Source organism: Euprymna scolopes, chromosome 44 (genome assembly GCF_053919585.1).
Source record: "Euprymna scolopes isolate OS-2025 chromosome 44, ASM5391958v1, whole genome shotgun sequence".
In the NCBI taxonomy this organism is placed as follows: domain Eukaryota; kingdom Metazoa; phylum Mollusca; class Cephalopoda; order Sepiida; family Sepiolidae; genus Euprymna; species Euprymna scolopes.
This window is the reverse complement of record NC_136525.1, coordinates 12,557,564-12,572,258: the sequence shown is the minus strand read 5'-3', so window position 1 is coordinate 12,572,258 and position 14,695 is coordinate 12,557,564. Positions and strand designations below refer to the sequence as shown.

At 33.9% G+C, this 14,695-nt stretch overlaps 1 protein-coding gene across 3 annotated transcripts in view; it reads left to right on the top strand.

The window, feature by feature from the left end:
- The window catches only part of LOC145268692 (multiple epidermal growth factor-like domains protein 8), a 242,133-nt gene that overhangs the window by 213,374 nt on the left and 14,064 nt on the right, over window positions 1–14,695 (top strand). For all 3 annotated transcript variants that reach the window (XM_080124209.1, XM_080124208.1, XM_080124210.1), the window contains 6 exons: window positions 1,783–2,041; window positions 3,095–3,269; window positions 4,096–4,285; window positions 6,196–6,348; window positions 11,169–11,308; window positions 14,501–14,618. In XM_080124209.1, the coding sequence (XP_079980335.1) occupies window positions 1,783–2,041; window positions 3,095–3,269; window positions 4,096–4,285; window positions 6,196–6,348; window positions 11,169–11,308; window positions 14,501–14,618 (1,035 nt within the window). The remainder of the gene's footprint in view (window positions 1–1,782; window positions 2,042–3,094; window positions 3,270–4,095; window positions 4,286–6,195; window positions 6,349–11,168; window positions 11,309–14,500; window positions 14,619–14,695) is intronic.

Below are 14,695 nucleotides of genomic sequence, written 5' to 3'. Positions count from 1 at the left end.
TTGTAAATTAAAGTGTGAAAAAAAAAAGTGTGATGTTGACCATTGCCCCACCGCGAGATGCTAATGGAAACACGTTTGAATTTATTTAATTAGTTGGATTTAGCAGGTGCCCGTTTTAATGAGTTAATGAGGTCAACTGCGAGATAGTATTCATTTACTGCTGAACGCTTTTTTTTTCCCACCCCCAAGATGTTATAGGAAAAAGACTAGCTCACATGCGGCGAGCGACAAATATTGAATATTTATCTTCCCGAAATTGAGCAAATTAAATAGACAGGCGAGCTTCATTGTTAACTGTGAGATATTATGATTTGTATGTGATATAAAAATTTTTAAAAAGTTGTTAAGCGAGCGACCACTTCTTTGAAAAAAGCCTTTTGTTGACATACAGAAAAAGCGAACACACATACATACATACATTTTCGCTTTTATATATATAGATGATATTTTTTCACTAGAATATCTTGTTCTTTTCTTTTCCAGTTTTAAGAACTAGTCCTTTTACTTTTCGAAACTTAATCTTAACCATATTACTTTTAATGCTTGCATTTTTCTATGTAATCCATGATTTTTCCAGGCTTTGCTTTGAAATAATATTTTCTTTTTTGTGTTCAATAGCATATGCATTGTCCACAATCCATAAAAAATTATTACTAACTTAATTAACTAAATAAAAAAAATCAAATAAGTAAATCAAAAAGAGAAAAAAAGAAAGAAATAGAATTAACAGGCGACGTTAATTTTGTTAACTCTCTCTATATAACCCAAATAAGATGGCATGTGAGCAATGATTTCTGAAGGTGTCAACGACGAAAAAGTTTCTACGGTAACCAACAGCCAATCAGAAGAAACTGCCTCTCACATTCTTTACTAATCCTGAGAACTTTTGAAGACAGTAATTTTATAATAACTTTTCTTTTAATGAACGAAAATTGAAAATTTTTATTTCAAAATATAGCTGAGAAGGTGACCTATGAATTGTAAAAATTGCTTGAAATTTGGTTGCAAAGCAGTTGTGAATGAATAAGATTAACACTTAACCATATATTCAAATGCAGTATATAATTGTTTACACCAAATTATTTCTTCATATTTTTCTTTATAATTGTAAATTTAGCTATATATATACACACACACACATATATATATATATATGACAAATACACTTTCTAAAAAAAGAATTTTATAAAAGAAACAGCAGAGAGAGCAATGTAGAATAACATATTTTGGACTAAGTTACGGGCAATTTCATGGATTTCGATGACAATAAAAACATAGGAGTGTGAAATATTCGTTGATCATCATTAAATCCCGGGCAATGTCAGATCTCCCTGCTAGTATATATATATATATATACTTTCGTCTTTACTTAAGCAGTAATGTGTTGCTACACAGTCATAAGTGTGTTTATTGCTTATGTAAAGACAAATTGAAAGTGTAACTTGCTTTACTTCCATATTGAGCACTCTTGTATTAACCTTGTTATATTTCACTGGTTACCTTACCTTTGAAAAATAGCAAACTCAAATTATATATATATACACACACACACACATATATATATATATATATATATATATACACACACATACACACACACAATTTCTAAATATATTTTTTTGTTTCTCTTTCAGTGCATCCCCCAGCTTATATTCAAACACAGTATATAATTGTAAATTTAGCTATATATATATATATATATATATATATATATATATATATATATATACACACGCGCACACACTTTCTAAAAAAAGATTTTTTTTGTTTCTCTTTTTTCAGTGCATCCCCCCAGCTTATATTCCTTTGCACTGCTCATCAGGAGAATGTGGGTCACTGTTTCGAGAGTATAACCACTGCCCTGTCAGATGTATGGAAATTCAACAATGCTCTCGGTGCATCTCGACCCCCAGCTGCGGGTGGTGCTCTTTTGGGGCTCAGCTTGATGGACGAGGTCTTTGCATGCCTGGCGGTTTGTCTGGAACCAGTAATGGCCTCTGCTCGGAAACCAACATCACGTATGGCTCGACTCATCTCTCAGGTAAGCTGCAGCTAAAATACGTCCGCATCTACAAATGCAAGATGCTTAACGTTATTCATGTTAAGAGAGCTTAATTAGGTGATTATGTGTGAACACCCGGAAAAATATTTGCATCTACAGATGCAGGCTGCAAGATGTTTAATGTTATTCAAGCTAAGAAAGCTTAATTAGGTATGAACACCCTGAAAATCTTGGTGGAAAGAAAATAAATATTAAAAAGTTTTTTATATTAAAAGTTATGTTATTTTTTTTTTTTTATTTAAAAAAAAATTATTTTTAGCAATAATGCCTCCTGTAGAGTGCGAAGCCATATTGTAAACTTTCCAAAGCATTCGTTTATAAAGCTAATAACTGTAATCTGGAATATGAGAATTGTCAGGTTTCAGCCAATCAGAATGGACAGGCTTTGGCAAAAGAGCCTTTATTATTTCTGAATCGGAAATTGGAAAGATTATGCTAGGTCTATGTAGCTATGAGTCAGTTATGAGCAGTGTAATCACAGATTCAGTGGAAAATGTAGAATTAATTCCGGTGACAACTGGTAGCAGTAGGAGGACTAAATATTTAGAGAGAAAAATAGGAACTCCTTCCTCTAAAGATGGATGTATTGAATTTGTATGTGCCATCCATTGTGGCAAATCTATTATACTTTGGTCCAGTCATTTTATTATATAGATTTCTTTTAAAAATTCTATCCAAATTAAAAAATTATTTTTAGAATTTTGAAAAAGGATAATTTTTAAAAATTATTAAAAATTTATTTTTATAAATTTCATTATTTTAAACATTTTCGTAAAGGTCATGAAAAAAAGAATAAAAAATCCAATTGAATTTTTTAAAAAAATATTTAAAAGATATCCAAAACAATTATTTATTTTTTTTCTTTTCTAAAATATTTTTTTAAAAAAATCCAAGACCAATATTTTAATTGTTTATTTTTTAAAATGTTTTCTTTTTTTCTTTAGAAAAAATCCAAAACCAATATTTTAATTTATTTTTTAAAATGTATTTTTTATTATTATTTTTATTTATTTATTTATTTTTTTTTTTTAGAAAAAATCCAAGACCAATATCCGAATCAGGTCTTGAAAATTTCCTGGGTTTTTGTGAAATGTCCTCCAGAAGATGAATGCAAGAACTCCCACCACACATGTGACTCTACGACAGAACAATGTGTCGATACTCCGGAATCTTTCAAATGTATATGTAAACCAGGCTACCGTAAAAGGTGAGTATCAATATGTCCATCATCACCCTAATAGTGTAGAAGTGCCAGGAAATGTTGTTCCAAACAAAATGGCAGTATCAGTCTAGAAAAAATTTGAATGGTAAAAGCTTGCAGACAGATAGATAACCAATCCGAACAAGTCTTGAATGATAAAAGCTTGCAGATGAAGAGCAAAGGTCCTTTCTATGTGAAAATGGCAAATTATGTGCAAAGATTCTAAATGCAGCATGTCTTATGGAATGATTCTGGTTTCTGATTGTTCATTATCAGAGCGTGGTTCCTTCTAATTGATCAGTTTTTATCACTCCTGTCTATAAATAAAACATTCCAATTTTTTGTAATCATACCTTTATATAAAAATATTGCAATTATTTATATATATATATATATATATATATATATATATATATTCAAGGGAGACTACTTGTTCTTATATATATATATATATATATATATTATATATATAAGAACAAGTAGTTAATAAAGCATGTTAAAACACGTTGAAAAAGAGTTAAAAACATTTAATTTTAAAAAGGAAACACTAAATAAATGGATAGTCCTTAATCCGCGGAGTTTCGAAGAAATACTTTCCTTCTCCTTGTTTTTTCATAATTATTTTCCTTCTCCTTGTTTTTTCATAATTATTTTTCTTGTACTCGCGTGTGTATATCTAAAGAGAGGAATGGGTTGAACAAGGAAAGAAAAAAGAGATAGAAGTTATGTTGTACTTTTGCAGTGGGCAACCCCGGATCACCCTGCTAGTATTATCTAAATCCGCTCATAGTATTAATTGTCTAACTTTTATTTTCTCTTATTCGTTTTTTAGGGGCCATATATGTGAACCAGTCTGTAACCAGGGCTGCGTTCATGGCAAATGCACAAGCCCAGACCAATGCAAGTGTCAGTTTGGTTGGGTGGGCAATAACTGCTCCGTGCAATGCGAGTGCAACAACCATAGTGAATGCAAGAGTGAAAAGGACACCAAATCATGCACCAAATGTCTGCATAACACGCAGGTAATTATCTTTTTTATTATCAGTCGTTGTTAAGATTAAGCCTCCCTTTGTGATCATTCTTTCATTTCTTTATTATCAGTCATTATTAAGATTATGAATAACACTACCTTTCTTTTGTTAGTAGAATTAAATCATTATTATTACTGGTGCTACCAGATCAGGCTGTCTGAAGATATTGGCCTCCTGAGATAAAATGCACCTAACATTGATGCTTTTTTTTTTTTTGTACTTCCTTTTGAAAAACTTAATAAGGTTTCTTCCCCTTTTCTCCCCCTTTTCTTCTCCCCCCCTTTCTCTTTCTATCCCCCCCCCCCACTTCCTGACTGGTTTCCTAATTTAAAATATACCAAACATTAATACTGTAACCCTTTTCCCACTCCCATTGCAAAACTCATTCATGTTCTGCAGGGCTGGGAATAAAAACAAAAACAATAAAATACTATGAAACAACCAAACCAAACTGTAGATGTTCAGTGTAAATGGAGATGCTCTGATATTATTGTAGCTCTTTTGTTAAAACTGCAAAAGTATTCATCTAAACTAGCACGAACGTAAAGTATGCTAAGATATGATATTTTAATTCTTGTAGATTTCGTATATATTATTATAGAGTTAATCTTCTATCGATTTTTATATATTACTTATCCATGACCCATTGGGTCAGTATGTTGTATTAGCTATGGAATTAATGTATGAGCATGACACTTGTGACATGAAGAAAATAGTTTTTTTTTGACATAACAGAAACATTTCTATGAAAGTATATTAAAATGAAAAAAGAATATAGATAGATTTCTATGAGTCGTCCTGTTTATTATAATTGATTATTTTTGAAAAAAAAATTTACAGTTACTGAATTATAAGTGGTTGGTCATACATAGGTAAATGTGCACTGAACAGATACCATAATACTTATTATAGTTCAATTCAAATTTTGATATATCTGCTTTTTTTTTACATTGTTCATTTCTGTATTACATTGAAGTTATTTTAAACTCCACTCTTCCGATGTTAAATAATAATTTTAATATTTCAGTGCACAGGTCATGCGCGCATGCGCAACCGGATGTCATAAACTGGAAAATGGGTTACGTACATTGTTACAGGATCATTTCAGTTTTAAAATTATATAGATTATAAAGTTGCGATTTCAAAAATAAAAAATATATCCATATGACTTGGGTTCATCAACTTGAATCGATACAGAATCCCAAACTTAGTTCCTTCAGCTATGACCAAAACTAAAACTTATGAAGAATTCTTTATAAAATTATTTAAAATAGATTACTAGGGTGCCATCAGCTAAAACCGAAACCAAAACTTATGAAGAATTCTTGGTAAAATTATTTATTACAAGAAATGGAAGTAGATAACAATTAAGGGACCCAGATGTAAGCGTGACACAGAAAATAACACGCACGCTATCGTATTAATATAGAGATGATGATGAAAGAGGATTGTATGGTCGTACGCCTCATATGACCCCAAAAATTAAACAACCGTTTTAGGTGTTAAAGATTTAAAACTTCCATTCCAGTTCTGAATTTCGAGATGAGGTATGAATATTTGGATTGATGGATTTAATGAAAAACTTTTAACAATAACAAGTTAGAAATAATACACCCTAGCGTTTAAAGGAAGGTCTGTTTGAGGGATGGTATCTGGCAGCACGAACAAATGGTAGCATTTAGGACAAATTGGTGCCAGCGAATCCAAAGAATGCAGCTATCCATTGGTGGTCAAAAGCTTTCAGTCTGCGCAGGTCACAAACTCGTAATGGCCAGGTTTTGCATTCGTATATATGCTATTATCAGTTATTATTGAGATCAAGCATACCTTTCCACTGAACATGTGTATGTTATTGACTTATTTTAAAAATTTCTTTTTTTTTTTTTTTTTTTTTTTTTTAGGGCCTCCAGTGTCAAGAATGCCAGTCGTTATTTGTTGGAGATCCGCGGAATGGGGGTCAGTGTCAATCGTGCTTTGAATATTGCAACAATCATACTAAGATCTGCATCAATACCAAAGAGAACGGACCACATTTTATCAAAGACACTCGTGAGGTACGTAGAATGGGACAGATGGTAGGGTTCGGGTCTTTTTTAAATTCACCCTATATACTCCTTCACTTTTTATTGTTTGTGTTTTGCGACAAGTTTTGTTAGCTGATCTTCCATTGTCAGGCCTGCACCGAATGGTATATATTATTTAATTAAATAATATATACCATTCTGTACAGACCTGACAATGGGAGATAAAACCAAAAAATCCAACCTTGATCGCCCTTTGGGGCCCGTGGCACAGTCGATAGAGACGTTGAATCTATACAGTTCCAGGTGAGCATTGCCTGAAGATAGTGTTTCAATCCTACCCAAAGCCGGCCAGAGGAATTGTTGGCCAAGATGTGGTGAGACGACAACAACTATGGAAGGCAGTAACTGCCGAGAATGCAGTTAAGAGATTCAGCATTCCTATCCTGTCGCGGTTAGCCACCTGACGAAGGCCAGAGGAATAGTTGGCCGAAACGTCGTGAAACAACTATAAAGATGAGGATAATAGTTCGCAAATAAATAAATAAAATGAACAGAAGCTTTTCGTTCAAATTAAGATTGTACTTCTCATTTTGTTTGATTTTTAACAATAGGTATAAGACATCAATATGTTTATGGTCAAGGGGTTGGGTCTGTTTCTGTTTGAGATCCAGGTGTTTACTTTAATAAGCATCAGCTTAATGTGAAAATCAGATGCGATGAGAAAGGATGGAGTTCAATAGAAAGTGAATACCTAACATTTCTGACAAGGAAACCGTGCATGTGTCGTCCAGGGTTCTGTGGAAACCACCCTTTTAAAAGAATTTTAAATAATCTTAGCTCTATTTTTAAACTCTTTACATCAATTGGTTACATGCATTGTCCGGAGTGATTTCCATAACAAAAGATTCCAATCTATTTAGATAAAGTAGAGTATGTATATATGATTATATATTTCTATTTTAGTTTCTTTTGATTGTATGAAAGGTTTTCAAGGAATATAATGTGGACACTATTTGCCATGTGAACATTGAAATATTTCAGATTTGCATTAACGGGAGGGTTAGGATCCTTTTTAACTTGTCCTATATAGTCTTTTTCTTTTTTTTTTTTGTATGTGTGTGTTTTGCAATAATATACATTTTTTAAGGTTCATAGGGTTAGATCTGTTTCCGACTGAGATCTGGTTATTTACTTTAAGCTGATGCTTAAAGTGAAAATCAGAGGTGATGAGAAAGGTTGCATTGTATGGAGCTCAATAAGAGATGAGTGCATGCGTCATTCAGGATTCTGTGGAAGCCACCCCTTGAAAAAATGTTTGATCTTAGCTCTGTTTTTAAACTGCTTACATTAACTGGCTACATGCCTTGTCTAGAGTGATTTCCATAAAAAAAACAATCTAATCCATTTAGATTCATAAGTTGAGTGTGTATATATGTTTATATATTTCTATATATACAATTTGTTCTAATACTAATTAACAGACAATTATGAATTTGAGGGCACAGCTGTTGGGGTGAGTAATGTAGGTTACATTTAGTTTTATACAAAGAGGGGAGGGCAACAAGGAGATGGAAACTGAAAATTTAGATATCTCCTATATTTATGGGTCCTGGATATGACCTTAAACTATATTCAGTGGTGAGGCCCCAGTTTGCGGCTTTGGGGAGTGTGGAGCCACCCTTTAATTGCCATTGCTCTAAGGTCTACTCTGACCCGGAGTGGTAGTACCTGTTAGGGTCCCAACTATGGGTTAAATAGAAACTGACTTGAAAACAACAAATATATTCTATTAAAAATTTTTTCTTCAAAATCTTTGGATTCGGCATTAAATAACCTGAAAAGGGTTGATATGCCGTAAAACAAAAACAACCAACCAACCTATATTTATGAAATTTTAACAATAGGTAATGTTTTTTTTTTTTTTTTTTTTTTTTTTTTTTTGTCATTCACCCCAAACAAGGCACAGTATCACTTAGTCATGAGGGGCTACTATTTGTGACCAGATTTGCAGGGATACTATTTAGGGAGTTGGATAGCGAGATGTCTGTTCACATTACACTTGAATTTCTGCATGTCAGTACAGTCAGGAAAGCAGACGAAGGAAAAAGCTATTTGAGTAAAAGACTGTACTGCATCTAAGGATCTCTACAGTGTAGGGGTGGGATTTTGATGCTTGTCGAGGGTATTGTCGTTGAGGGGGTACTAGTGCTCGGAGTTGGTCAAAGTACTTGCCATAGAGATACTTGTAAAACAGGCACAAGGATGCCACTTTCGGGGATGGGACAGAGGTTGGAGTTTAGTTGATAGTTCAGGACTTATTAGATTGGTGACTTTTTTTTTGAACCCTGTCTATGAGCAAGAGACTAGTGGCAGATGCATCAGCCCAGATGTAGCAACAATACTCCATGCATGGGCGAATAGTGGTTTCATAGAGATACAGTGAGTGACCTTCTAGCACAGTAGAGGGAGTCTACCTTCTTTGCAGCAGTCTTGGCAATTACTTCAAAGTATTTGTTCCAATTCATGTTGTTTGTGAATGTTAAGCGTACAAGCTTGAGAGAAATACTTTCAGATAGCATATCATCCGTCGTGGCAATCAGTGATTGAAAAAGTTTCTTGTAATTATTAAAGGAAAGAAGTTTAGTCTTAGTAGCATTGAACGTTACCATCCAGTTCCGGCCCCATTGCACTACAGACTGGAGGTCTTCCTCTAGAGTTTTAGCCATTTCCTTAGTTATGTATTTATTCGTTTTCCCCTCGAGTTTGTGATAGTGTAAAGTGTCCTTAGCGACTATACCCATCTTGGAGACAATTTTATCAGGGAGATTATTTACGAATATTAGGAATAATAATGGTCCGAGAATTGACCCCTGTGACACACCTGTATTTATATCATTGTTCAGATGTACAACCATCAAGGACAACTTGGATTTTTCTATTATCTAAGAAGGATTTGATTCTGTTAAGTATGCGTCCACTAATTCCATATGATTTAATTTTGATAAGACAATCGTGCCAAACCCTGTCCGAGGCCTTAGATAAGACTAAGGCTACTGCCTTATCCAGTGCATGGTATATACATTCGGAGATTAGTTGGGATATCTGCAGTAGAACTTCATACTGTTGGTCAATAAGAAGCTTATCTATGAGGTAGAAAACTTTATTAATTAAGGACTCAAAGATTTTGGTAAAAAGAGAAAGGAGACTCATGGGACGATAATTAAATAGGTCAGTTTGCCAGAATTTTGGAAAACTAGGACAACAGAAGTAATTTTCTCGCAGTCAGGAAAGCAAGATTCGTTAAGACATTTGTTGAAGAGTTTGGAGAGAACTGAAGAAACCTCAGCGGCGCAATTTTTTTTAATGATATAGCAGGGATAAGATTGGGCTAACATGCCTTGGAGGTGTCTAGGTTTTTTATGACCTCACAAACAAGGGAAGGGGTCATTTTCAGATCATTGTGTGTTGTCTGTCTGCAAAGGGAAATTTGGAAGAGGGTGGTTAGTTGGGTCTAAAGTGGAGTTGGAGGCAAACTGCTGAGCAAGCAGATTTGCTTTATTCGGTTGCTGTGCAGACAGTCTCCGGGTTGTTGAATAGTGAGGGGGCTTGTTGGTTAACCATTGTTTACTATGCCGTTATCAATTTTCCAGAAATCACGAGTCTCTAATTTCTAGTGTCTTTGGAATACCTTCTCTTGGCTGCAGCTACTTATCTCTTATGTTTATTTCTAGCTTCTACAAACTTTTGTCTATTTGTATTGGATATATGTCGGATAAGTCTGCAAAATGTATGCTGCCTTTGAGCGATGGCAGCTGCATAATCAGAGGTGAAACATTGTGGAGATTGTGGCTTGCTAAATAACTTCCGTGTGGGAACGTGCGATTCAATTGCTGCTTTTGTGGCACTATATTGTAGTGCCATAGTTAGTGGTTACTTTTGCACCCTCCCCCTGCAAGTCCAGGTGGTAATTTGGCTGTAGGCGGAGGGATACATAGAAATGCAGCCTAGATTTCTCTTTCCTGTTTTTTCGGTCTCTTTTCGTCTGGATGCCATGAGGTGAGCACATATTTTTCAGTCCCTCTGTAGATGAGAGGAAGGGGAGCCCCCCCCTCCTCTCATCATTAGTTAGGTTAAGAAGTTATTGTATGAAACAGTTTATTGTATGAAACAATTGGACAATGAAATAGTTAAGATCTTCTATATACAATTGTGTTGTGCGTTTGTACTGTATTGAATGTCTGCCTAAGGTCAAAGGAAACGGACTTGAAGACGAGGAAGATCCGATACAGAATGACACCACCAGAGGGGAATGCAGCCCCGAGTGCGGGAGCTGGCCACACCCAACATTTCAGGTATGCCTTTGATTTTACCTCTGATAAAAGACGTCTAATTGACAGATCTTCATAAGCGGACTGTTTCCAGAACATTTGGTGTGATACGTGGGTCAGTCACACACTAGTGACCGGGCGGATCGTGTTATACTTTGAACCAATGGTAGCCTCATTTGCACACAGTCCTGCATCATGAGCATTTTGGATGTGATCCCTTATGGCTTTCCACTCAGCGTTCTTATATTACCTTGTCATTTTGATTAATGGCTCAATCCTGTCAATCTGGGAGATGGGTCAGAAACGTGACTGTGAATGAGATGTAGAAAAGCTGTGTGTAATGCTACCAGCTGCTGCGTCTGTATAACCAGATATTTCGTTTTTTATTTTAAGATGTAAAAAATTTGGAGCATTAGACTTTTTCGGAAATTACTGGATTTGGCATCAAATAACTCGAAAAGAATTGATATGTCATAAAAGAAAACGAACCAAAATCAATCACAGAAAAATATTCTTTTTCAGAATTTTATGAGGCCTGGACCCAAAACAACGGAGGCAATCTGCAAGAAATGCGAAAACAATACTGAAGGACCTCGTTGCGAACGTTGCAAAATGGGATTCTTCCGTCTGAGTGAAGACAAACCCTATAATGCTTGTCGACCGTAAGTATATATATTAAAAAAAAAAATTTTTTATTTCGTAATATCCAAAGAATAGCAGGAATTTTCAAATGAAAGTTTATTTTTCTCTTTGTTTTATATGGTCCTGGGCAACACTGGGTAGCCCTGCTAGTAATCTCTACTATTGTATGAAAGTCAGTTTGTGCATGCGAGTTCCTTCCTTATACGTTCCAAAATGGCTGAGCCTATCTTCTGCAAATTTCACACAAAGCTAATTTATATGTCTGGCAGTGTTTTTAGATATGTTTTGTACAGAAATTAATCCGCTAAGTATTGAAAATCAAAAAAATCTGATCCTAAAAATAGTCTTTCTCTCTTATAGATAAAAAAACTTTTTACAGGGGAATATTTTACGTTACACTGGTCAAGGGAAATAATAAAAGAGAGCCTCTGGAGGAATATCTATCCTTATTAGAAATAATATCCCACAAAGCAAAATAGATCTAAAAACTAGTATTCAGGCCTTTGCTACAGAAGCCACATTACACAGAACTATCTGTGCACTATCTACATCCCACCCCAGAATCCAACTACAGATGTGCAGAAACAAAACTGAATGAAATTATAAATCAGTTACCTAAACCCTTTATACTGTTAGGTGATTTTTTAAGTCACAGCATTATCTAAGTATTCCTCGTATTTTTTAGATGATTATATCCAAAAATTTCGAAAATTGATCAGGTAGAAAATTTTCATTAAGAAAAACAGAATTTGGAGAACACGATCATGTATTAATATGTAAGACACAGGAGAGTAACAAGGGAGATAATTTCCTCACAATAATTTTTGGAAAACTCAGAATTTTTTTTTTTTTATGAAATTTTCCAAATGGACCTGAGTAAATCGAATCGGTGCGATATTTATTATTTTTTTGGAAAACTCAGAATTGTTTTTTTTTTTTATGAAATTTTCCAAATGGACCTGAGTAAATCGAATCGGTGCGATATTTATTATTTTTGCTAAAAAAAAAAAAAATCTGTATTTTTTATTTCCTGCATGCCCATGGACTTTTGGCAGGTTCGCAAATATGTTTCTGTCAGAGGGAGATGTTAATGCGACACAAACCCAGTTTACGGGACGGATTTACCTGGAGGTACTGTGATAACAAATGCAACAAGTGTCATTTTTACGTTATTTAATTTTTAGGCGAACATTTTTTTTTATATGAAACAGTTATAAAAAAATCTTGAATGAAAACCAGACTCAGAAACATAGTATATAATAATGTTTATTTTGTTATTTGTTTTGCGGGGATCTGCATTCTTGGATAATAAAGGGAAAAATCTTGAAAAACTTATTAATAATAATGACTTGTGCATATTAAACAATAAATCGAACACTTACTTCCATCCCGCTTCAGGCACCTACTCAATACTAAATCTATCATTGTGTGACCCCACTATCTTCATGGACTGTAACTGGAAGGTTCTAGGAGATTCATGAGGTAGCGACCATATCCTAGTGGTTTTAACAACTCTGAAGGAAACAAAAAAAAAAAAAAAACCCTCTCTCAATGAAAAATAAAAAAAAAAGCAAATTGGGAGGAATAAAAAAAAAAAAAAGGGGGGCAACAAAAACTCTCAGAGGAGGAAAATCAAAATGAATCTCTAGAATATTTTTCTAAAACAAAGATGGTAACAATTCAAAGTGGAGTATTTCTAGCCGCTTCGGCTGCTGAGTTTCCTTTCTTGAACTCATAAAGCATTATGTAAATGATTCTTAGGCACTTCCATGTTAGTAGGGTTGTAATCAAGCAAATTTAAATTTTATCGATTCTCTTATGTTGGACCCCTGGCCACATAGGTGAAAAAGGTAATGAAAAAGCTGATAGAACAGCAAAATCTGCCTTCAAACTAACCACAGATTATATAAAAATACCATTCACAGACCTGAAGCCTAAAATAAATGAGTTTCTTCAAAATAAATGGCAACAGGAATGGAATCAAAACACCTACAACAAACTATTTCAAATAAAAACCAAAGTAAACAAATACACCCCCACCCTTACAAAATCCAGGAAGGAACAAGTTGTCTTATCCCGCCTACGTATAGGACACACCAACCTCACACACTCCTTTATTCTGAAAAAAGAACTACAACCAAAATGCAACACATGCCAAACACGTCTTACAGTTATACACATCCTTATAGAATGCAAAGCACTAACTAACCCAAGAACGAACCTCCTCTTCAACGCTAATAATATGAAAAACCTATTCAAATACAACGATGCAGAAAATATCTTTAAATTCCTAAAATAACTAAAAGTATATCAAAAGATTTAAAACAAGGAAACTCCATCCTGACCCTAATCATATGAAAAACAGAATATATTTAAATCACCATACTCTCATATCTTAAAAAAATTGGTCTTTATAAAAAATTCTAAAAAGAACCCTTTATACAACGGTCCTGGATATGACCTTAAACTATATTCGATGGTGAGGTCCCAGCTTGTGGGCTTTAGGGAGTGTGGAGCCACCCTTTAATTGCCATTGCTCCCAGGTCCACTCTGAGCCAGAGTGGTAGTACCTGTTAGGGCCCCAACTATGGGTTAAATAGAAGCCAACACAAAAAACCAAAAAAAAAAACCAAACATACTCTATTAAAAAATGATTCTTCAAAATCACTGGATTCGGCATTAAATAACCTGAAAAGGGTTGATATGCCGTAAAACAAAAAAATTTTTTTATCGTTTTGTAAAAAAATGTAATTAGTTAAAATGTGTCTAAACATAAAAATGTAAAAAATTACACAATATATTTTAAGTTTCGTTTAATTTAAAAACAAAAGTAAGAATTCATACAGAACTTATGGGATGACCAGATATTTTTTTCAAATATTTCATCTTTGTATATTTCTAGTATAAAGACAATTCATATCTTCATGATAGCAGAAAGAATATAATTTTCATTACTGGAAAAAGGAAAAGGAAAAAAAAAATAAATGAAACTTTCTTTCGGACACTTTTGGCAGTTTTTTTACATAAACTGCCCGGAAAATTCTGATCACATTCTGCATAATTACCAAAAGTGAACGTATAATTTTTGAAAGAAAGTATGAAGGCCTTGCGTAATTGTATGATTAAATAAATTTTTGTAAAAAAATTTCGGTGAAAATTGGCTTTACTTTATCATATAGATGTTTTTTTTATTGGTGTTTTTTCTATTTTAGTTGTATGTGTAATGGACATGCCTTTGACTGCAAGGAAACTACAGGCACACAGTGCAATTGCAAAAATAACACAGAGACAAAATGTGACAAGGATAAGGAAAATTGTTACAGAAATCAGGTACGAAATAGGGGTTATTGTTCACCCCTGGTGACATTATTAAAAAAAAAAAAAAAAAATTTGCTACTTGTATAGTT